The sequence below is a fragment of the Marmota monax genome, unplaced genomic scaffold (genome assembly GCF_021218885.2).
Source record: "Marmota monax isolate L192 unplaced genomic scaffold, Marmota_monax_Labrador192_F-V1.1 WCK01_AAM20220418_F8-fsc00019, whole genome shotgun sequence".
NCBI classification, from domain to species: Eukaryota; Metazoa; Chordata; class Mammalia; order Rodentia; family Sciuridae; genus Marmota; species Marmota monax.
In genome coordinates this window covers 4,350,830-4,376,233 of record NW_026695242.1, presented here as the reverse complement: position 1 = coordinate 4,376,233, position 25,404 = coordinate 4,350,830, and the positions used below count along the sequence as shown (strand labels likewise).

At 38.2% G+C, this 25,404-nt stretch overlaps 1 protein-coding gene across 4 annotated transcripts in view; it reads left to right on the top strand.

Annotated features, from left to right (window-relative positions):
* The window catches only part of Kat6b (lysine acetyltransferase 6B), a 189,429-nt gene that overhangs the window by 147,989 nt on the left and 16,036 nt on the right, over window positions 1-25,404 (top strand). For all 4 annotated transcript variants that reach the window (XM_046419679.2, XM_046419678.2, XM_046419680.2 and 1 more), the window contains exon 13: window positions 144-237. In XM_046419679.2, coding sequence (XP_046275635.1) covers window positions 144-237 — 94 coding nt within the window. The remainder of the gene's footprint in view (window positions 1-143; window positions 238-25,404) is intronic.

The following is a 25,404-nucleotide window of genomic DNA, read 5'->3' as shown; positions in this document are numbered from 1 at the left end:
TAACACAATAGTATTATTTTGCTTGATGCTGACCTAAACCACTGCTCACCTGAGTATACTGTTTTACAAGGACAGTGGCAGGTGCAGGAATTGCCCACTTCAGCAGAGCTCTGACATACTTGATCTGTTTCTCCTTCCCTCAGGAAAAGCTTTGCCAGCAGAAGTATAATGTCTCCTGCATAATGATCATGCCCCAGCACCAAAGGCAAGGATTTGGACGGTTTCTCATTGATTTTAGTAAGTGAAGTGCTTTATTTACTTTCATGATCCAGGGAGCAGGATACAGTAACACATAAAACTTTATTTAACCTACTTTGGTGTTTTCATCAATAGATAATGGGATTTCTATTTATATTTACATAGGTTAGAAAATCTTCCTCAAGCGAAAAATTTACTGCTGCTCAGTTATTGTACTCTAGGAAATTGAGACTAGATCTCTTGCAGTGTCACTGGCTCACAAAGCCATTATGCTGAAGGAACTGGCGGAATTACATTCCATTCTATGGTGCTCATGCTCATTAGCACCAAAAGAGGCAATTATTTGCAATTAAATCTAAAGGAAGTATTATTTTAAAGGATTTTCAGCTTTCTAAAATTTTGCCTGTAATCTTATAGGGTATAGAGTGGGAAAGGAATTTTTCCATTTACAAACACAATTCTTTAGGTAGCCTGTCCTTAGCCTCACTAGTAGAAATAATTCTTATATTGGTTTGTTTTAATTTCCCTTTTCTATTATGGAAGCTATTATAGGGTTTGTGTCTAGAGGTTTCCCAAGATACATTTATTTTATATACACTTTAATCTTCTGAGCCTCAATTAAAAATCAGTAGCACAAGATGTTTTTTAAAAAATGGTCATTTGTTTTTTCCTTGTTTATATTATATTAGATGCATATAATGTTAAGATGGCGTTTAGAGAAATGATTCAAATTATGCAGGTAACATGAAGGCTTGGAATCCCATGATACTAGTCATTTCTGGCTGTGTTAAAATCTGTCACTTGGAACTGTGTGCTTCTTGGTTATCACATTGCAGTTTGTCTGTTGACTAAAAGGAGGAAAATTTAGAATTTTTGCACAATCTTCATAAGGCATATCAAATGTAAAAACCACAATGTAGATATAGTCACAAATCCATGAGAAAATATGTTATATCCAAATCTATATTATTAGTTTTTGTTTGGGGACAAAATAACTGCATACTAGTTTTGGACTGATTTGTACAATATATTGGCATTGAAAGATACAATTATTTTAAAATAAGTAATTTTGGTTGACTACTTTAACATTTTTAGGTAACATTTTCCATTTGTAATTTATTACCCTAGTCTTCTAGATTATTTTCTGACCTAGTTTTCCCTAGGAGGGCCACCTTATTGGTATACCATTTTTATTTTACAGTCTGAGCTGTTAAAGTATTTCTAAGTATTTTGCTAAGGGCAAAATCATTGTCTGTTCTAGAGTGTTTTTGTGGCCATCATTCATAAGTTGTTCATACATATTGTTTCCAGTATGCGTAGCCGGCATTTGAGTTAAACTTTCAATAGTATTTGTGTGCTTACAGAATAAGGCAAACTCTTTAGCTCGATATTCAAGATTTTTAAATACCTAGTTCCAATCCATCTTTAGCCTTTTTTTTTTTTTTAGTTCACTGATCTCTTTTTTTCTTAAATACTCTGAACATACCCCCGTACCTCCATTCTTTGTCTATGCAGTCCCTTGCCTGACATGACTGCTTGCTCCTTTCCAGTCTCTGTCTATTCAGTTCTGAACATTGATAAGAGCTGGCTCAAGAGCTGCTGCCTTTTGATGCCATCTCATGGAATTTTATCTCATATCCTTCTTGACTCCATATTCTATACTATTGCACTTAACCACCCTTTTTGCTTCTTTGTAGTAATCATCAATGTAAGTGTCATGCATCCAACTTATCATAACCTCTTTAGATGCCTTCTTATTTGTATCTAGTAGGACAGTTTCCTCAGTAATCTGCATGAGATATATTTTTGTTGATAATAATGAAGTCTTCAAAGTGATGTGGTTGCTGTCCACAATAATTTTCTACATAAAATTCAAAAGGAACTGTTACTTACCAGGTAAGAATTCAAGCTCTAATTATAGTAGGATCTGAGTTGTACAACATGATCTGGTACTAAGGCCTTCCCCATGACACAAATGCCCAGGTAACAGAGACTTTCCTTCAAAGGCTGAAGCTTTATATTTTTATGTATTTTAGTGGTTCAGATTTTTTTTTCTTTAAATCAGGTATCATTTACTAACTGTTTTTAAAAGAAGCAGGAGATTGGAGGATAGACTTGGGTTTACAGCCCACTCTACCATCCCCTGCCATTTCTCAGACCTGTGCCCGGGTAAGTTGCCTGGCCCAAGTGAGGATCCCTGAAATGCCTCCTCTCAGAGACCTTGGGAGGACAGAGAAACCTGGTATGGTGGTGACACTTAAACCCTGTCAGAATGGCACTTGTATGGAGGTGTCCTTGTCACCTGGGAGCTTTTAGTTCCAGAGAACTCAGTAGGGCCTGACTCTTACAAGAACACTTCTCAGGAGGGTCCTTTGAACCTCACTGGAGATTTGACAACCCCTTCCATGGGGAACATTTTCAGAGCTGACAAGAAACCATCCTCTTCCTGCCAGCATAAGTAGAGGGGCACTTCACTTCTACGTGAGCACAACCAAAGCTTGATGAGACTTGGAACAAGCCCTTTTGCATTGGAGACACCCAAAGCAGGGAGGCTGACTGTTCCTGACTCTTTCAGGGCTTGTTCCTCCTAGAACCTGTAGGTTTTGGCTCCTAGATATCTGCTTCCTTCCCATCCTCCAGGGCTTTTCTCCAGAACGGACTCAGGCAAAGGCCTCTAGGAGACTCTCCAGTTCTAGTTTCCACAGTGCCTTCCCCTCTGTGGGCCTAAGTTTACCCTACTGTGTCAAAAGGAAATTGGAGGAAATGATTCTGAAGGTCCCTTTCTGAACCAATGGTCCATCTGTCTGTGAAGGGCTAAGACTTCCTCTGATCTGAGAAAGGATTTTAGATTCCCAAAAGGGGGAATATAAAGGCTAAGGCTAGCAGTTTATTTTATTTTGATTATTTTAGTGAAAAATGTATTTGAGTCTACCTTGAGTTTTCAAACATGAACTACAAAATGCAGACAAACCTTTTCTGAATGACAATGTTGTGATCATTTCCACTCCCAGGATGTGAACAGGCAAGGTGGTGCTGAGGGTCAGATTCTAGATTTTCTTTCCTGTACCTGTTGCATTGCGCCTACACTGGAGTGGATTAAGGAGTGTAATGAAAGATTTGAATAAAGTTGAAAGGGAATTGGTATTCTTCCCTTAAAGAAGAGGCTGGGGGAAGAGTGGTTCTGTTTTTCTGTTGTTGTTTTTTTTCAGTGCTAAGAATGGAACTTCTATCCTTACATATGCTACCACTGCCTATCCCTACCCCTGGGGGAAAAGTTTTATAACACTCAGGGACCACAGGAAATGATGTAAACTCAATAGAAATTCAGTTTAAAACCAAAAGAATTTCTTAGCCATAGAAGTTTTTTAAAGAAGATAGAACAGGCTGCTGAAAAAATTGAAAGTATCTCCTGGGAAGTTATTTAAAATAATAGCAGATAAATATCTTCCCAGAACTATTTAGATCCCCTCTTTGCTGAGGGAGGGCAGGGATCACTTATAATCATTTTTGACCTCTTTATTCAATGGTCAGGGCAATAAAGGAAAACTAGGATTGGAGGTTTTCTTTTTTAATTTTTTTAATATGTATTTTTAGTTGTAGTTGGACACAACACCTTTATTTCACTTGTTTATTTTTGTATGTGGTGCCGAGGATCGCCCAGGTTCTCGCAAGTGCGAGGCGAGCACTCTACTGCTGAGCCACAACCCCCACCCCCAGGATTGGAGGTTTTCTAAAATCTGTTCTGGTTTGTAAGGAACCTTTTAATGGTTTAATTTATTTCTTCTTTGTACATGAGTCTGGGGTCTTTTGATCAGGGTAGCGTTTTCAGTAAGTATAAATAAAGTTGTAAAACAAGAAAATCTTTGTTTTGTTTATGATTGCTAGTTTAGCAAGCTGAAACAAGATGCAGACAAAAAGCTATCATAGCCCCCTTGCACCCTGAACCATAGGCATGATTAAATATAATAAGGAACTACAAATACAGGGCTTTGGTCACAGTTCTCCAGAATAATGGAAAAGGTGGAAGGGTCATTTGTAGGGCCAAATGCTGCCCTTGGAATAAGTTGTTTGTCTCTAGCTTCCTAGGACAGGTTGTCTGGGATTTGTCAGAGCAAGGCTCCCCGGGAGGCAATTGCAGAGCTTGACCGACATGACCGAAGACCACTAACTCCCAGCCTACTCATAAACTACCTCATGGGTTTTGTGGTTTTGCTCAAAATCTACCTTGGTGGGCAAAAGAGTGACTGTCATGGCTGAAGCTGATTCCACATTCTTTTCTCCTGGACTCTGATATTCCCTCTATTCCTTAGGAATTTTAAAGTCCCCCCCCCCCAATCTCTTGTCTCCATCCACACACTCATGCGTGCATATGCATACACATAAATGACCACCAGTCTGTATCCCCAGGAGACATCTGGACTTTAGAGAAGTCCCCTTTCCACAAGACTTCTGCAATTCTTGTTATAAGCCCTCCCATGGGCAAGGCCAAGGGCTGCTCTTCCCACAGGACACTGCCAGGTGCTAGGGTACCAGAGTGTTTGCTGGTGGACTCCTGTTTCCAGAGCCACTGAGCAGTGAATGCTTAACTCATCTCACTATTTTTCTTTTTAATTTTGAAATTATTTCAGACGTAGAAGAAAGTTATCAAAATATCACCAAAAATGTCCATAATTCTCCACCTAGATCCTCCACATTAACATTTTATCACATCAGCATTATTATTCTCAACATCTCCCTCTCATGTATATGATACATTTATCATTTTGAGAGTAAATGGCAGACATGTTCTACCTTTACCCCTAAACATTGCAGTGTTTTATGCTTTTATACATACCCACAATACAAATGATCAAAACCAAGAAATTAATGTTAATTTAGCAGTATCATCTAATTCTATATATTTCATTCAGCTTTCTTTTTTTTTTTTTTTTTAATCACAGATTGAACTTAGGGGCACTTAACCACTGAGCCACATCCCCAGCCCTATTTTGTATCTTATTTAGAGATAGGGTCTCACTGAGTTGGTTAGTACTTCGCTTAGTTGCTGAGGTTGGTTTTGAACTCATAATCGTCCTGCCTCAGCCTCTGGAGCCACTGGGATTACAGGCATGCACCACTGCACCCCGCTTCTTCATTCATCTTTCAGTATTTGTCAGTTTTCACTTATGTCCCTTCGGTGAGGTTTAAAAACAAAACAAAACTCTGTCCAAGATCACAGGTCATTTTACTTATTATGTTTCTTGTCATGTTTAGTTATTATGTCTCTTAAATTTATTTTAAGCTGGTATAGTACCTAGTCATTTTTCACTTTGTTTTTCATTATTTCAACATTTTTGAAGTGTACGTGTCTCTTATTTTACAGTGTCCCTCTTTTGGGCTTCTGTGATGTTTCATCATGATTAGATGCAGGTTATATTCTTTTTGGCAAAAAATACCAGAAAAGTAATGTTGTGTCCTCCTTGATGCCTCTCACTAGTATCACATAATAATATATTTGTCCCATTATTGGGTTAAGGTGGTTTCTGCTGGTTTTCTTCACTGTGAAATTACTGTTTTCCTCTTTGTAATCAGTAAGTACATGGTAAGAAGATACTTGAGGATTATATAAAAATCCTATTTCTCTTCCAATTTTTACCTGCTAGTTTCAGCATTCATTTATTCTTTTTTTAATTTTTAATTTTTAAATTTATTTTAATTAGTTATACATTGCCGCAGGCTGTCTGGCTGCAGCAAAATAACCGGGGGGGTGACGAATAACTTGTGTATGTTGATACAGCAGGAGTAGGAGCCGTTTATTGCAGGACAGGAGCAGTATTTATACATTCCACACAGCTTATCTAATTAGCATAAACTAGATACATCAGTCAACCAATAAGGAATCTCTACACTTAATGGCTCGCTTTTGTTACTTCTCAAACCACTCCCTCTGGCATTTTGCCAGGCACCATCCAGACTTGTTTACGAACTCTAACATTCCCCTGGCTAAATGCCAGGTGTTATTTTGACTTGTTTACAGACTCTAACATTTCCCCCTTTTGTTTAATTTAAATAACGCCCATAGTGGTTTTTACAGAAACACCATAAATAACCTGCCACAAACAGAAAGGGAGGATACAAAATGCCACAATACCAAGCCAATTGATGGCTCCATGCAAGAAGCCCTTGGAAAAATTATACCAGCAATGACACTGTTAGCAAAGATACCGAGTTACAATTTGTTATAGATTACAGTTGGTTGTCTCAGTCCAGGTAAAGCAGTGTCTCAATAGATTAACTCACAGTCCAGGTAAATCACAGTCCAGGTAAGTTCTGCAGGCAGCTAGCTTAAATCACAGTCCAGGTAAGTTCTGCAGGCAGCTAGCTTAATCCGAAGTCTCGTCCGGTTCTCAGCTGAAATCTCAGTCCGGTTCTCAGCAACACTGGGAATTCTTCCACCTTGGTCTTTACTGGCACTGGGACGAAGGCAGGAACTCCGGATGGCTAAAGAAAATCCTGTAGCATTCTACTAAGAAAACAACCTTCTGAACAATTTAGTACATTATATCAAGGTTTTTTTGCATTTGAAATAAGCATTAATAGTGCTCATTACTCATTAGCTTCCAGGTGTGGGAGAACCATTGTAGTTACTGGTCTTGGAAATGACCAAACATCAGGGACGCTGGTAGTGTCTTCTGCTGGCTGTAGCGCCTGGGCAGCCCCAGATCGCCCTGGGGAGTGTCCCGGACTCAAACTGCTACTGGGCACAGGGAGCAAGAGCCTGTGCCTCCAGGTCAGGTCTAGATTTGGGCTTGCAGCAGTGGAAGAGCCAGCTCCCCGGCCAGGAGGCCGGGAAGAGCCAGTTGCCGCCGCCTCTTGGAAAATCCTTGCTGCGCTGTGACCGGCTTGCACACTCAGCAGCCGCCTCTCCGCTTCACGCACCCTCCAGTAACGAAAAGTATTTAGTAATAGCCTTTTGCTGCAACTTTTTTCCTGATAATCCTTCCTCCTCTGATAATCTTTCTTCTTCTGAACTTTCTGTTTCTTTCTGACTAGAGTTCCTGGGCTTCTATCAACACATGCCCTAACTATTCTTGGTTCCACTGGGGTGCCTTCTTCCCTTAGTAATTTACTTAACACCCCTTCCATATTTTCATCACAAAGACAATACAACATTTTAAGACAAAACAAGACACAAACATACTGTATCAATCTTCTCCATTTTCTCGAAATGGCCATTTTTCCTCTCGCCCTATCTGCCTAGGGACGAGCAGATTTGCTCCCGTCCTATCTAAGAACGGGCAGCTTTTTTTTTCGTCACTTACCCCCAAGTGTCCCGGGGCTCCCCGTAACGGGCCACCATCAAATGCTGTTGATACAATACAAAAATGTAGCCCATGGCTTTTTAAGGAGGAGTTGTTGAATATATCACAATGGAACCATCATGGTGAAGATTTAAAAAGAATAGAAAAGAAAAGCCCAGGGACTCTGCCAGTTGGCACATTGCCATTGTGGACATTCGTATCTTGTTTGCTTAGTCCAAAGCCTTCAGTTCAGACAATGGTAGAGGAAGGAGAAGACATAATGATTCAAGTAAAAGAGAAGGTCTCTCAAGTTAGTCAGACAGAGGAAAAGATTCAAGTAAAAGAGAAGGCCTCTCAAGCTAGTCAGACAGAGAAAGAAAGTGTAAAACAGAAAAAGCCATCAGGGGGAAAGTTACAACAGGAGACTGCTACTAACACCTTTCTATCACCAGAGGGTGTAAGTGTCCAACCAACAGCACCACCTCTACAGGAGACTGCTACTAACACCTTTCTATCACCAGAGGACGTAAGTGTCCAACCAACAGCGCCACCTCCATATGCTGGGAGGCCCCCAACCCCCGCAGTTGATAGTTGGGATCCTGAGACAAGATCTCAAATACTAACATGCCCTGTATTTGAGGCAGGAGGGCAGCGATTTTACCAAGTTTTAAATTTCAAAACAGTGAAGCAGCTAAAAGAGGCTGTAACAACCTATGGTCCTCAAGCACCCTTCACTGTAAGCTTGGTCGAATCCATTAACAACTTGAACATGACGCCAGCAGATTGGGCTAATATGTGTAAAGCTGTGCTAAATGGAGGACAATACCTGTTATGGAAGGTTGCCAGTGAGGAATTTTGCAAGGAGACGGCTAGGCGAAATGCAGCAGCTGGTTATCCTCAGAGAAATCTAGATATGTTGTTAGGAAAGGGACCTTATGAGGATCAGCAGCAACAAATTGCATATGATCCTGGCGTATACGCACAAATTGCTGCAGATGCAATTAAGGCATGGAAGACTTTACAAGGACATGGAGGTTTACAAGGTCAATTATCTAAGGTAATACAAGGAGCTAATGAACCTTATGCTGAATTTGTAGATAGGCTTATTCAAACAGCTACCAGAGTTTTTGGGAATACAGAACAAGCAATGCCATTACTAAAACACCTGGCTTATGAGCAAGCGAATCGTTGGTGCAGAGATATCATTAGACCATGGAAACATGAAGATTTAAACACATATATTAAATTATGTAGAGACATTAATGAACAAGAGCAAGTCGTGGCAGCTGCAGTAAAACAGGCTTTAGATGCCAGAGACATTAATGAACAAGGGCAAATTGTGGCAGCTGCAGTAAAACAGGCTTTAAATGCCAGGTGTTATTTTGACTTGTTTACAGACTCTAACAATACATGACAATAGAATGCATTTATGCACTTTGATATACATAGATGGAATATAATTTCTCATTTTTCTGAGTTTACATGTTGTAGAATCACATTGGTCACGCAGTCACATATATACATGAAGTAATATCGTCTTTTTTCTATTATCCTTCCTATCCCCACATCCCCACCCCTCCCCTCCCTTCACTTCCCTCTACCTAATCTAAGGTAAGGCTATTCTTCTCTAGTTTCCTTCCCCCTTTATTGTGAACTAGCATATGCATCAACATTCGGCCTTTGGTTTTTTAGGATTGGCTTATTTTGCTTAGCATGATATTCTCCAACTCCATCCATTTACTGGCAAATACCAAAATTGCATTCTTTTTTAAAGATGAGTAATATTCCATTGTGTGTGTGTTTATCACATTTTCTTTATCTGTTTATCTACTGAAAGACACCTAGGATGGTTCCATGGTTTAGCTATTGTGAATTGAGCTGCTGTAAACATTGACGTGGCTGTATCACTGTAGTATGCTGATTTTATGTCCTTTGGGTATAGACTGAGGAGTGGGATTGCTGGGTCAAATGGTGGTTTCATTCCAAGTTTTCTGAGGAATCTCCATACTGTTTTCCATGGTAGTTGTACCAGTTTGTAATCCCATCAGCAATGTATGAGTGTGCCTTTTCCCCCATGTCCTTGTCAACATTTATTGTTGCCTATATTCTTGAAGATTGCCATTCTGACTAGGGTAAGATGAAATCTTAGTGTAGTTTTGATTTACATTTCTCTTAATTGCTAGAAATGTTGAACACTTTTTCATATATTTGTTGATCGATTGTTATTTCTTCTTCGGTGAAGTATCTATTCAGTTCCTTAGCCCATTTGTTGATTGGGTTATGTTTTTTTTTGGTGTTAAGTTTTTGGAGTTCTTTACATGTCCTAGAGATTAATGCTTTATCAGAGGTACATGGGGTAAAGATTTTCTCCCAATCCGTAGGCTCTCTCCTCACATTATTGAATGTTTCCTTTTCTGAGAAGAAGCTTTTTAATTTGAATCTGTCCAATTTATTGATCCTTGATTTTACTTCTTGTGCTTTAGGGATCTTGTTAAGGAAGTCAGATTCTAGGCTGATAATGGTGAAGATTTGGGCCACTTTTTCTTCTATTAGGCACGGGGTCTCTATTCTAGTGCCAAAGTCTTTGATCCACTTTGAGTTGATTTGTGTGCAGGGTAAGAGCTACATATGGATTTCTAGTTTTACCAGCACCATTTAGTTGAATAGGCTTTTTTTTTTTTAATGCTTATTTTTAAGTTATTGATAGACTTGATTTTATTTATTTATTTGTTTGTTTGTTTGTTTATTTATTTATTTATATGCGGTGCTGAGAATCAAACCCAGTGCTTCATACGTGCTAGACCAGCGCTCTACCACTGAACCACAGCCACAGCCCCTCCTCCTTTTAATTGGTATTCTGTAAGGAAGAACTTTTCCTTTTTCCCAATTTATTGAATTATTCATCTACTTATTCATGTAATTGTAAACTCATGGGTTTTTAATTCTATAAAATAGAATAAAATTACTACCTATTGATTTTGGTGTTTCCAAAACATCAGATTGTCTCAAACATAAATTGTTTCAAACTGCTTTATGCTATCTTTTGGGCCCTTTGGACATGTTCTCATTCTTTGAATATTTCCTTGCTTTCTGATACAATATGTTGTTCCAGATTCATCTTATTCTTATCCTTTCCTTTAGCTAGCCAAGGACTCACCCATTTCTCCTAAAGGCCCTAGTTCCTTAGAGTAGATAACATTGCTTTTAGAAAGCACTGTCTGGGCTGGTTGCAGTGGTACATGTCAGTAATCCAAGCAACTTGGGAGGCTGAGGCAGAAAAATTGCAAGTTCATGACTAGTTTCTGCAACTTAGTGGGGCCCTAACCAACTTATGAGACCCTATCTCAAAATAAAAAATACATTAAAAACAAAACAAAACAAAACACCTGGGGATGTTGCTCAATGTGGAAGGAAGGAAGGAAACATCTGGTCACTCGGGCATACTTATTGCTACTGGAGCATCACTGTTTTTAGGCCCTCTCAGATATAGAGATAGGAAAGGATATTTATATGTGTTTTTAACTCAGACTTTGACTATCCAAAATGTATTTTATTTATGTGCTTTATCTTAGACTGAACATTTAAGTAATTTCAGAATTGCTAACACATATTCCAATGAGAAAACCAACCTCTTAACTAGAGGTCAGTGTTCATATACAGTTCTTTTTGACTTTATCTTTAGTATTTCTTAGTATATTTAGTCACAAGACATTACTTGGATTAGTTCCTTTAAAATTTTTTTCTTCTTTGTGGTTATATTACTCATTGAAATACAGTTAGGCTTATTTGTTTTCAGTTTTACTATTTTCTCCCCTCCATCCTCTGTCTTTAAAAAAAAATTAAAGTCATGCCTGGTACAGTGGCACACACCTGTAACCCCAGTGACTCCAGAGGCTGAGATCAGAGGATCACAAGTTTGAGGCCGGCCTCAGCAAGACCCTGTCCAAAAAAAAAAAAAAAAAATCAACAATGAAAAGGGTTGGGGATGTAGCTCATTGTTAAGGTGCCCTTGGAATCAATTCCTGGTACCAAGAAAAAATTAAAAGTTAGAATATAAAACATGAGCATGATTTCAAAATGGAAACCATACTAAAGGGTACACTTAAATGTCTCACACTTCCCTTGTCCCCTTTACATTCTCATTCCCTGATCCTTACTGTTTCTTTTAGTACAAATGAGCAGCTAACTGGTTTTTCTCATTTCTCCTCCTTTATTACATAAAAGGTAACATGCCATAATCTTCTGTGTTTTGCTTCTTTTCATTAATAATATATCCTGGATATCACTTCATAGAGATTTTTTACTCTCTTAACAGCTTTTTTTATTCTCTTAACCATTGTGTGGAGGTATATAGTTGATTGATTGAGCCCCTTCCCTATGTATGGGGCTATGAGAATTTCCAGTATTTTTGCTATTTTAAAGGTGCTTTAGTGAGCTATCTTGGTCATGTTTTTACTGATATAATTTATTTTTATAGTAGTTATAGTATATAATATGTACTCCAGTGGTTCCATTCTGATTGGGTGATAGCTGAGCAAACAATTCTTTTTTTATTGGGCCCATAGAACCAGGACCCTGCCTGATAGCAGAGATCCAGGGAAACCAGCTGACTCAGCTTCTGCTGAATGGGAGAACAGCATTGTAGCTGGTGTTGAGAGAGGATGGCATCCTCACTCGCCATGAGTTTATGCATTTATCAGATTCCAAACTGGGGGACGAAGGAGGATGAGAATTCACTTTCTTGATTTTTTTACCTCTCTGATTCAGCCTTTATTGATTGAGGGACTCTAGTCTACACTCTGCTAAATACCAGTGACAAAATGGAGATGACAGTTCTTGCTGGGTGGTCAGGTTCATTGATGAGTCAACAGTTGCTGTACAGTATGTTTGTGCTGGATGCTTTGAGAGCTCACAGGAAGTTGAAGTGAAAACATTCCAGGCTGAATGGTGGAATGTAGGCTGAGAGAACTATCATACTCAACAGCATGACCACATGAGGAAGCATATTAGATGTTTAAGTGACTACAAAAGAGACTATAGGTAGATTAAAGAATCATATGATTAACCTAAAACAGACACACAAGAACATTAAAAAGTTAAAAGAATATACAGTTAGTTATCTGATCTTTGGATGGTCAAAGAAATTCTGGGCATCAAAGCAATGAAAGAAGTAATGAAAAAATATGCAGATGAACTTAATTATAAAAATCTGAAACTTCGGTGTGGTAAAAAATATTGATATTGGACTGGGGTTGTGACTCAGTGGCAGAGCACTTGCCTCTCACATGTGAGGCACTGGGTTCCATCCTCAGCCCCACATAAAAAAAATAATAATAAACAAAGATATTGTGTCCATGTATAACTAAAAAAATACTGAAGGGAAGAAAAAGTATTGACATTTAGCTAGACAGTGCATTCCTGTAATCCTAGTAACTTAGGAGGCTGAGGCAGGAGGATTATAAGTTTGAGGCCAGTATGGGTGACTTAGGGAGACCTTGTCTTAATTAAAATATAAAATGGACAAAAGAGATGTATCCAGGGTAGAACATTCTTGGGTTCAATCCCTAGTATTGAGGGTGTATTAAAAGCAAGCATAATGGGAAAGGTGTTTGCATCAAATATGCCAGGGTATAAGTTTGGGTATCCATGTGCTGCTTTCCATGAATGCCAGAGCTCAGCAAGGGGCCTGTATTCAAGGAATCTGCTGGAAGTTGTTGGCGTGATATGGTTGCTGAAGCTATAGATGTAAGTGAAGACAGCCAGTGAGGAGAGTGTAAGGAAAAAGAGCTGAGGATAGAGTGTTTAAAGTTGCAACATCTCAAAAGCTAATCAAGAATGTGGAGCTTATTGAGGAAATTGGAAAACGTCCAGAAATTGGAAGAAAATCAGGAGAAAATGTCAGGAAAAGCAGAAGATGTCAGCCTTTCAATTGCAGCAGTAACAATAATCATAATCACAGCTGACATTTCTAGAGCACTTGCTGTGTGTCAGGCACTGTCACCTGAATTACACACATTAACTTAATTCTCAGAGAAAGCTATGAGGTAAGTTACTGTTATCATCTGTCTTTGGGGGTCATAGAGACACTAAGAAACTCAGGTTTAAGGTCTTTCCCCAGCCGGTATTCAGTGTCCTAAAGAAAATGGGGTAAGATGTATATTTTGGAGAACTATGATTTAAGTGGAATTAAACGAAGCAAACTGAAAAAGTTTGACCGTCAAGGGCTGGGGCACAGAAACCTGGTTGTTTTAAGCTGGGAAGACTGGAACACTGGTCTGGGGATGTGGCTCAAGCGGTAGCACGCTCGCCTGGCGTGCGTGCGGCCCGGGTTCAATCCTCAGCACCACATACAAACAAAGATGTTGTGTCTGCCGAGAACTAAAAAATAAATATTAAAAAATTCTCTCTCTCTCTCTCTCTCTCTCTTTTAAAAAAAAAAAACAAAAATAAAGAAAATTAAAAAAAAAAAAGACTGGAACACTGGGAGGTGTGAGAGAGTGTGTGTGTGTGTGTGTGTGTGTGTGTGTGTGTGTGTATTCCTACCCCCCTAGCTAACTATACATTCAGGCATTTTTAAAATTAGTATCTGATTACTTGGGAATGATCATAAAAATTTGTCAGCAGGTTCAGTCCTTGGCTTTCTTTATTCAGTCTTAAAGTACACAGTGTCAGGGTTGTGTTCATGGAACAAGTCTGTAACCACAGGAAATGAGAGTGAATGAATTAGGCGTTCACTTCAGGAAATTCACTTTGCTGGCATTTTCTGTGATATGTTGAGGGTTTCACCTTGGCTTTCATGAGGTTGTATACTATTTAAAACTGAGTCCCTAATTAGTGTGTGCTGCTGGAAGATGGGTGCAGGTGACCTGCTGTAATGCCTCCAAGTTATGAAACTTATGTCTTAAGCATGATGAGCCATGTGCTTCCACTTATTCTCTTAAAAATGATGCCCAACTCACAGCACATGGTTTAAGAAAAGTAGGAAATACAATAAACATTTAAGGAAAGATGTTTTGGAGGAACAATTTAGTACCTTATCTCTATTCTCACTTGTGCACTAAAAGCATTAGCTGGTGTGATTTTCATACCTCATTCTCCCCCCTTCTGATTCTAATAGCAGAGATCTCTTGCTTAGGTGAAACTACTACCTGCATCCCTGGGGATTCATCCTCTTCACATCTCCTAAATGATTTCTTGAGGAAGTGCTTCTTAAGCTGAGAAAGGCATTTTCTTCCTAGTTTCCTGCTTCCTGCGTCTCTGCCTTTCTAAGTCCATGAAGCAGACTTCAGAAACAAAGTCCTGTGCTTCATGTCTGCCTAGAGGATATGATTCCAGGAAGCTAAGCATGGCCTCTCAAAGAGAAAAATTTCTCCCTTGTGTGCTGGCCACAGGCTTAAATGTTGTATTATATGATATCTGAATATAGGAATGTCTTTCATAGTAGTTTTGGCTGCTGGCTATTAACTTCCAGTTTTAACATTTCCAGTAGACCTTTTAAAAGAAAAAAAACTTTCGACTTTTTCAAAACAAAAGATGCCTCAAAACAATTTACATAAAACAAGAGTGATTTTTAAGCATTTATTTAGAGTGATTTCATCCTACATGGAAATTGATTCTTGGAATAAGGTTTTGATACTAACTGGCCTGCCTCCTGTGGTAAGTAGGATTTGGGTTCCATTAAGTGGTTTTAATCTGACAGTTGGCAAGACCTAAGGAATCCATGAGTGTACAGGAGTCAACAGCTTTTCTCAGAAGGCAAGTTGAGGATGACATTTTTTAGAGGCACTGACCATAAAATAAAAATTAAAAAAAAAAAAACCTAGGCTGAGCAGGTAGAAAGTCATTTAGAAAGTTGCTTAGGTTTTTTATATATGTTTTGTTCATGTCCTTCACCAGAAGGAACTTTCATGAGGCAGGGCTTAGTTCTCTACTGGATTTCCTGGAAGAGCCTGATGCTTAGTATGTTCCTATTATTTGTAGAACAAATGTTAAATGAATTACCAGGGAATAAGTTTCTTAATGTGCTTTCTCTTGTCATGTGTGATTCTCAGGAAAAATCTGTCTTACTAGAAAGTATCAGTCAGCACTGGTGTACTTCCTGGTGTTAGGTGTGTCTGCCCTCTTATGAGGCCTGGAGCTTTTGTTGGGATTCAACCTCTGTCAAGATCACTTAAAATTGCAGCAGTAAGAATATTGGTCAGAGGAAAGGGGAGCTGTGACACAAGTCATATTTACACAAAGTTGATCTGAGGCATACTTCTCTTCCTACCTTTTCCTATCAGATAATTAATTTGTAATGCATTTATTTTAGAAGGAAAATTCCAACAGTAGTCATGAGAAGTTGTAAATAAAGCTTCCTTTTTGCTCAGCTTTTCCAGCAGCCCTCCCTGGTGAACAGTCAAGGCAACCATTAAGGAATAAGAAGTTGTGCATTAGAATTGGTGCTCAGGTCTTTCCTAGCCTTATTAAAGAATGGGACCTCTACCCTAGACACTTGTTGAAAGACACTGGGCCAGCAGCTGTGTCCTCTGTGTGTTTGCTGAGTTTTGGAAGACTCATTTTGACCTGTGTAATCAAGGATAATGATGACATATATTTTAATAGGATTCTAGTCTGTAATATAATAAGGAAAATGGCTATTTTTCCTTATTTGCTCATTATAATACTTTGCACTAAAAGCCTTTGCCTGTTTTATTACATTGAGCTGAAGCACGATATATTTTAATATGCTAAAGATAACATCAAGGTTGAAAATTGAGCTCTGGGTGATTTATTCAGAGGTAGACTGTTACAGAATGCATTGAAATGAGGCAGTGCAGCCAACAATTTATTTATGTATCTTTTTTTAAACTAAGCTTGTCATAAATAAGAGCAAATAAATAGTTCTTATAGAATAGTTTGTATTCATTGTTTCAATGAAAACATTGTAAATATGAAACATACGGTCTGCAGACACTCATTTTTCCTGAAAGATACTGTTTTGCCTTATGTAGCTTTTTCAAGTTTTGTCATGCAGGTGAGTTTTTTTTTTTTTTCCCTGTCTGGGTTTCTAACATTGATTGGCATTTGTGTTGAAAATTTGTGTTGAAGCCCACTACGGAACAAATTCCATTCAAATAATTAGCAATAACCTAATCTTTAGCAGTGAATGGAACCTTAGCCTCAGCATCAGGAGGACAGGACTTGTTCACTGATGAACTTGATGCCACAAGCATAGTGCATAGTGCACGGTAGGTGTACATTAATGGTTTGTTAAGGGAATAAATGAATAAACGAATGCCTGATCAGTTCATCCTCTTCTTTATATCCATTTCAGCACTTATCAGGTATATTTAGCTAGCTTCTGATAGAACTCGATTTCAGATCTTCTCAGTCTTTTGTTTTTTTCCCGTTACCTATCCCTTCATACCTCCCTTCTGCAGACATGCTTTACAGACTATGCCAAGGATGGCCTAAGTGATGCACATATAAGAATAAATGAGGGCCTAGTACAACCCTAGCTCAGTGGTGGAGTGTTTACCTAGCAAGTGTGAGGCACTGGGTTTGATCCTCAGCACCACAATAAAAATAAGTAAATAAAATAAAGGTATTGTGTCCACCTACAACTTAAAAAAAAAAAAAGAATAAATGATCTAGTCCTTGCCAATAGAATAGTGGGAGTCATAAGCAAAAGGGATTCATCTCATTTAACCTCTGTGATGTGAGATACACACAAGGCCCTGGTAGTCCAGGAATGAAGGAAAGTGCTTTCAATTCTTTATTCCATTTTCCTAGTTAAGATATATGTAAGGGAAGCATTTTTCATTGTTAAAACAAGATCAAGAAAGATTTTGTTCTGATTGGTTAAAATTAGGGCAATACCTGGTTTGACTTCAAGGGAACTATACCCCTTGAAAATATTTCCCAGCTTATAGTAGAGATATTGTGTTTGATGTAGAATATTCTAAGATAAATGTATGCTAACCCCTCCCATAATTTCATAATTTCAGGGGTTAGCATACATTTTCTTAGAATTGTTAGGTAATATTTTGTTTTGTTGTAAGGTAATATTTTGTTTGCTTGCTTTTAAAAAAAATCAATTTGTTTGGGGTAAAACAAAAGATTTCTCTTGGGCTGGAGCTGTGGCTCAGTGGTAGAGCGCTTGCCTGGCATGCGTGAGCCACTGGTTTCAATCCTCAGCACCACATAAAAATAAAATAAAGGTATCATGTCCACTTACAACTAAAAAAATCCCTTAACTTATTTAGCATTTATGTTAGAAAAATACTATATAGAAAGGTAATTTTTTTTTATCCTCTACAGATTTGGATTAATATTCATGCTACCTTTTCATGTTTACAGACTTAAAAACCTTTGTATTTAATTATTTATATTAAGTCCTGATTTGGATTAACACCACAGAGGAACTTTTTTCAACAAAAATGTTTTAATATTCTAAAATGCATAAAAATAATTGAGTGGGTGAAAAGCGATTTTGTTATGCATGTAACTATTTGTCCATGTTGAAGAAAACCTTTAGTATTATTATATGGCAGAAGGTATTCGGGGAAAAGTGTTGCTGAAATCATGAGGGAATGTGATACAGGTGGCCCTCACTCTAATTATAATTTTGAATATGACTCCGGGATATTGAGTCACCCTTTCTTTGGGGTAGGGGTGCTGGGGATTGAACCCAGGGCCTTGTGCATGTGAGACAGGCACTCTAACAACTAAGCATATCCCCAGCCCACCGTTTTTTATTTATTTTTTTAGTTGTAGATAGACACAATACCTTTATTTTATTTGTTTATTTTTATATGGTGCCGGGGATCAAACCTAGTGCCTCACGCATGCTAGGCAAGCGCTCTACCACTGAGCCACAACTCCAGCCATTTAACAGAAGTAGAACAGTTGTAAAAAAGAATTTTCCATGTCCCACTAGGCAGCAAAGAAGCAAAAATTGTTAGAGTCATGTTATGACTCAGGAGTCAACTTGAAGGATTCCCACTGGGCGATATATATATCAATAGATGATTGTAACTTATTGAAAAACAAACTAATTTGAGGATGAGAGAAATCCCTTTATTGTCCTGAAAATTGGGGAGCAGAACATGTATTACCATGTGCAGTCTCCCATGGTGAATTAATCAGTCTACACATTGAACATCAACAGCAGCAAATCTTGAAAAAAGAGGGTCAACCAGAAATAAAGTACCTTCTGATTAAGGTACTGCTGACATTTTGTGGAAAATACAGAATGAAGAAGAACATTGAACTGTGTTGTGAATATGCAGTCAGCAAAATCCGGTCTCTGAAAACATCAGAGGACTCCAGTTAATGAACAGTTAAATTGGAAAGAAAAGATAGGAGTGGAGGAGGGAACCCATAGATAAAAAGAAACTTAAAATACATTTGAAAAAAAATTTTAATGAACAATATGCTACCTATCTAATATATTTTGCTGATGAAAATATTTTAAAAACACAAAGGATTACGGTAAGTGTGCAGTTAGTAGTTACTTATGAGAAGGGAAGGGTGATTGTCTGGGACAAATGGAAAGTTTTCTGGGGAAGTTGGCAAAATGTTATTTCCTGATCCCAGCTAATAGTTACAAGGACAGTTGCCTGTGTTTGTCTTGTGTTGTATTCAGTATCTGTGTTTTATTTTTTTGTTTTGTTTTGTTGTCTTTTTGTTGTTGTTTTGTTTTGTTTTGTTTTGTTTTAAGTGACCCTCTTAAAATGGAGGTTGTACCCTATGGTGTCTTAGTGCTTGGGTTTTTGTAACTTGAAACTGGACAATTTTTTTTTATTGGTGGCATTATATTAGTGATGCTTTGGAGAGAGAGAGGTTTTCACCTTTATTGTTTTTAGATGAAAATGTGAGTATTCAAGTATTTGGTATATCGGCACCAATACCATGTCAGCCTTTGCCTTTTTATGTGAAGGTAATGTACAGAAATTTGCTAGAATCATGTCCTCAAGTGTTGAGTCTACTCTTCTTTAATTTTTTTTTTCTTTTACAGGTGGAAAGAATACCTTTATTTTATTTATTTATTTATTTGTATGTGGTGATGAGGATCAAACCCAGTGCCTCACACATGCTAAGCAAGTGCTCTACCACTGAGCCACAACCCCAGCCTCTGCTTGTACTCTTAACTTAGAGAAACATAACTGAAGAGTTGTATGTTAACAGATTAAATGGAAGATTTAGACAAGATATGGTAGTGCAGAATAGGGGTGGAATGAAGGGAAAATATCTGAGGACAGAGAGACAAAGAAAGACATCACAGCATTAGAACTTTCTTTGTTTGTTTTCTGTTTTTTAAATGAAGAAAAATCCTGATAGACACTATAAGTGTGGAGAGGAAATTGCCCCCCAATCCCCGTCCTAGAATGCTTTTTCCTAGGCAGTTCTATAATTAGGAGCAGATATTTAGGCACCACCAACAATGCTTGTAAAAGAGAAAATATGTTAAAACATAGATTCTAAGAACAGGAAAGAAAAATGCTGAAATGAGGCTCTGCTGATAATTTATTTTAAAAAGCAGGGTTCCTTCTTACAGAGAAGATGGTTTCTGTTCATAGAGTTGAAGTCCTGCCCTGTGGTTGGCCCAGTGCTGGAACTCTTCCCATGAATTTAAAGAAGTTAATAAGATTTTTCCCTACTAAAGCAGAAGCTGTGTCTGAGGACTCTGACAGCCTCCCACCCCTGCAGCTTTTCAGTTACATCCAGTTAAAAACTTGCAGAGCGTAACAAATGTTTTTAGAAAGGAAATAAAATGAATGGTGCCCGTGAATTTGCTTTAAACATTGTTTATTTTGCCAAATAATTTAGATAAATCTTTTTGAAAAGAAAATGAAATCATGATTTCATTAATAATCTAGAGCTTTTCAGAGGATTTTCTTTGAAATAACTCCCTGACAACTTTTTATAAATTAAGCATAAACTTTCTTTGACCTCATCACACGTAATTAAATAGCTGTTGAAGGGTTAAAACCAACTAAAAAGTGATTCTGTATCTCAATCTCCATTCTCCCGCAAAATTACACAGGAAGTTTGTTTCTGTACTGGAGCAGGATAATTACAAGAGACAGTTACATAATTTACAGTTTGCATCTACTCCAGTCTACTCATCCATAATCACACACTTCCACCTAGTTGTATGTACCCCCATGAGTGATTAACAGTGTTGTCCTTTGATTTGTAAATGATGATTGCAGTGTGATTGATTGCTTGCTATGAGCATATTGAATTGATTTTATTAAAAAAATGAGCTTTAGCTATTAGCATGTCTATTTGAGTTCCTGTTATTTACGTAGTTTGTGGTTCTTGTGTTCGGCAGTTGCATGCTAGTTAACAAATTAAACTCCCAGAGCCTTTTGCCTCATTAAATATGGAAAATGTCTCTCTACAATCTAATTAGAACACTGCCTAGCATATAGTAGATGCTCAACTGCTGAACACACTACGAAGTCATTCCAAACCTTTGAAAATTAAAGGGAGATTCTTTAATAGTGACGACACACTATAAAGGCTCACAGGGATAATATTGGGATAGTATGTCTGATGCTGTGCTAATACTATTATTATTATTATTGTTACTGAAACCTTAACTCTAGCTGTTGCTAGTATTATAGAATGGATATAAACAGAATAGAAAATATCAGATCATTCAAGACGAGTAATGTCTTTTAATACTTTCAGTGATGATATTGTATGTTTTTGCTTTTCTAACAAGCTAACACCTATCATAGTCAATTTAGACCTGTGTTCCTCTGATTAGATTAAGGGTTCGCTGACTACTTGACACAAATCCACTGACAAACCAGTTGGTAACTTCACTGAATGTCCCATCCCACTCCAGTTCCCGTTCCCAGCATGTGTTTGTGCTGTAGGGCTCGGAAATGGGCTCAGCAGCAGCCCTGTGGGGACACAGACATTTATTGCCAGAGGCCTCAAGTCATGTTTGAAAGCATTTGGGAGATAGATAAAAAAAATAAACAGAAGGAGTAGTAGACCAGTGGGGTAGGATTGTTTGTCTAGATAACCTGAGGACAACTTAGAGATGTTTCTCAGCCTTACATTTTCAATAGTAGTTGCTTAGTAAGATCAGGGCTGTATTTTGATTTTAGAAAGTTGTTTCAAAGACTGACAACTCCCTTTTGAAATGTACTTTGTTTCAAAACAAAGAAAAATTTTAAAGAGATTTGTATATCCACTTTTTTCTTTCTTCCATCTCGCTGTATGTTTGTGTTTCCTGTGTGAAAAAGCTCATCTTCCAAAATTGGAATTACAACATGCTTTGTCCTATTTTTGAAAATTACAGCTGGTATACACACACACACACACACACACACACAGTATTTTAAGGGGCTTGTGGGAAAATTACTCTTCCAGCCATCCTGTCTTCCAGGGCCTGGCTCTGAAATCAGTGACAGCATCCTCAATGGTATAAATGTACTCCTGTCCCCGACGACCCTAGTCTTTTGGTAGGACTAGACCCAGACAACTAGATAATAAAATGAACTATCTCAGTTGCTCTGCAGAACCCCAGACCTGTAAAAATGGACAAAAGAAGCTCCAGCTTTGCTTTTAGAAATTTGCTAAAGGATAAATCCAGTTGCAGAGTTTAGCTATAGGAAATGGTCTTACAGGTGAAGTGCTGTAAGTATATGTAATCTTTTGCTTAGAACAGATACTTTATTCATAAAGTGTGTATGAATTTAATGAAGAGTTTGAAATCCACTAACTTTTCAATGGTAATTGCTTGTTATCAGATTTTGTAAATTAACGTGAAACTTTTATCCATATTTCAATAGGGTTGTAAAGTCAAGGGGCAGCTTTTTTAAGATGCTTTTTTTTTACAGGTATGAAGTAAAGAATCAAATTATTTTCTGAAGTAGTTTTTCAGGTGGAATCTCTAATGTGGACTTATGCCTATCTGTAAGAGAAGAAAAAATTTTTAATTGCCAAATTACTTCTAATTTCTGTTGCATTGAAAATAATGGTACTGGTGCTTCACCATCGCCTCATGGATATGCCTCTGAATCACAAATCAAAGCTTTATTAGATTTATGATAGGGAATTGGCTTCATAAGCAATTTAGTTACTTCCCAAATATATTTAAGTAAACATTTTTTACAAACTGCCTGCTTTCCCAGTGATTTTAGTTTGGACATGAGTGGTATTGACAAGAGTGTAGCATTTCTTGTTCTATCACCATTTTGTCCTGTGTTGTGAATACCTCAATTTTCCTAACAAGGAAATTGGTGGATCAGATCTGTTTCATAACAGATCATCTTCTTTAAAAAATATATTATTTTAATAGACTAGACCTGTGATGACATACTATACATAAACACCTGCTTCTCAGCTGAAGGTTTTGCTGAATGAAACTATGAAGCATATCACAGAGCTGTCTTTATTGATGATCACCTTTCTCCCATTACTCAACTCCAAGTCTCCATTTCCCCAAGCTTCATCTTCTGCTTTGGTCTCTCATTAGACACCACTGCTGTCATCACACGCCTTTGGGATGACAGAAATGGAGAAGGATTGGTGTTCTACCCACTTTAATATTCTGGCCTTTAAGTATACTCCCCAATGTCCTTTCTTTAAAGTAACCCATAATGTATCTGAAACCCAACTGGCCTGATATAAGCAAGAGTTTGAGGTTCAGCATGACACACATCTCTAGTTTTTTTAAAGCCCCCAAGTGATTCTATTGAGAACCATGGGCTAAACTAGAGGATTAAAATAGAAGCAATGAAGGGACACATTCCCACTGAATTATATTATCAGTTATAAAAATACCATTGACTCATCTTTGGCATGTGGCTGTGTTGCAGGGTTTTGTCTCTGGTCCTCAGCCTGCTCCCACGTGGCAGGTGTTACCCTGGCTACCCAACTCAGGAGCATATTTGTGGATGTTCTACCCCTCAACATACAGGCACCACAGAGGGAAGGGAGTCCCCTTTCCTGCCGCCTGATGCCCTGTTTTCTATCTGAACATTTACCTTTTCCCTCTGTGACTGACATGCAGATTGACCACCCTCTCTCTTCAAGGGTGTCTACAGCTACCCACAGAACTGTGGAAACCATCTGGTAAACCCTAGCATAGTCTATAAGCTCAACACACATATGCATCACATGCCCCTACCACACACTTCCCTCTGAGAGGAGTTAAAGGAATGCCATCCCTCCCTGGAGTGGCTTGGAGGGATGGGGAAGGCGGAGTAAGAAAGACCTGCAGCCTCCTCCACATAATTGAAGCGGAACTCAACATTACAGTGGTCAGTACACTCAGTGTGAGGGAACATGAGGGGTCTTTGAGAAGAGACATCTTAGAGAGAGAGAGGCTTAGAGAGAAGAAGCCAGGGATGTGACCCAGGGTGGATAGCTGTCCTTCCCTGAAGATCCTCTGACTCCCTGCGTTTCACTGGCTTATGCCATTTTCCTAGGGTCACACTTGAGTCTTTTATAATAGTTGGGCCTTTGTTACATATGTCTTGGCCTATCTCTGGGTTCTGCAGAAACCCTAAGCAGTCATTATTATTGTAATTTGAAGGGATTGCTATTTCCTAAGGATAGTCCTGGAAATCAAGGACTTAAAAGCTAACTGGCCTAAGCTAATTTCTTGAGAATATTATTCCTAAAGCAGGGTTGTTGTTTTTTTTTTGTTTGTTTTGTTTTCATGGCCTCTTCCTCCCATTAATTTAATTTATATTTGGTTGGTTAACTGGAAATGGGGAAGAAGAGAAAGGCATGGTAGAGGAACTTCTGACCAAGGGAGTGGGATGGGTTTCAGATAACCTCATGTAAAAGTAGGACAAGGAGGGTAACTCCTCTCAATCTGACTGTATAAAGCAACTTGCCTCCTTTCTTCCATCCAAATTTTCTTTCTTTCCCCTATATTAAGGATATTTGGTTGCCCAGGTGATCACCTTGAGATTTCATTCATTGAATTTGCTAAATACTAATAAAAGCCAGTGTTAACACAGGGCTACTGTAATAGGCCAAACACTGTTTAACTTATTTCATCCTTACAACTGTAAGAAATAAGTGTGATTATTATCTGCACGTTACAGAGGAGGATCCTGACCACCACCGAGAGACTCAATAAATTACCCAAAGTCACATGGCTGGTGCATGGTGGGCTCTGGATTCCATTCAGGTCTCAAACCAGACATTGAAGAGGTTTTAAAAAATGTAAATCATTGCCTGTGATTTATATTTACATTTGTCATTTCTCAGTAAAATCAGCAGTTATAGCCAATATAAACAAAGGTTCTTCAGAGTCATAAAGAACTTTAAAATGTGATGTGGTCCTAGATCAAGATTTCCAAGAACCAATTGGTTCTTGTCCTAGAACCCTTGCTGTTCAAGTATGGCTCGTGATATGGGAACTTGTTGGAATTACATACATACTTTTGGGATATTCCCCCAAACCTACTGAATCAGGATTCATGTGTTAGCAAGAATGATTTGTTTGCACAATGTAGGTTAGAAGCACAAGCATAGTACATAGGATGGGCAATTTAGCCACTCAATGGCCTCTACTAACTTTCAGTCTGTTGTTGGAGAGTCTGTTCTCCGGTTCTCTACCAGCATGGAGCCAGGTGAGATCTTACCCACTTGTGAATCTTCAGTCTCCCCATCTAGTCTAAAAATTAATCTTAATCTAGAAGATTTCCAGGTGATGCTAATGTTGTGGGTCTGAAAGAACACACTTTGGGATCTTGAGAAGCAGTATTTATTCAGGTTGTTACATAATTATACCAGGCCCATTTGATTATAGGAAAGATGTCTTAAACTTCCAGTTTTAAAACCAATAACTTAAATTAAAAAATACTTTTTTCAAAATGTCCATTTTTTACCAGGGAGGCGTCTGTATGTATCCTCTTATAAATAGAAAGCATAAGATTTTAGGCAGGTCACAGATCATTTA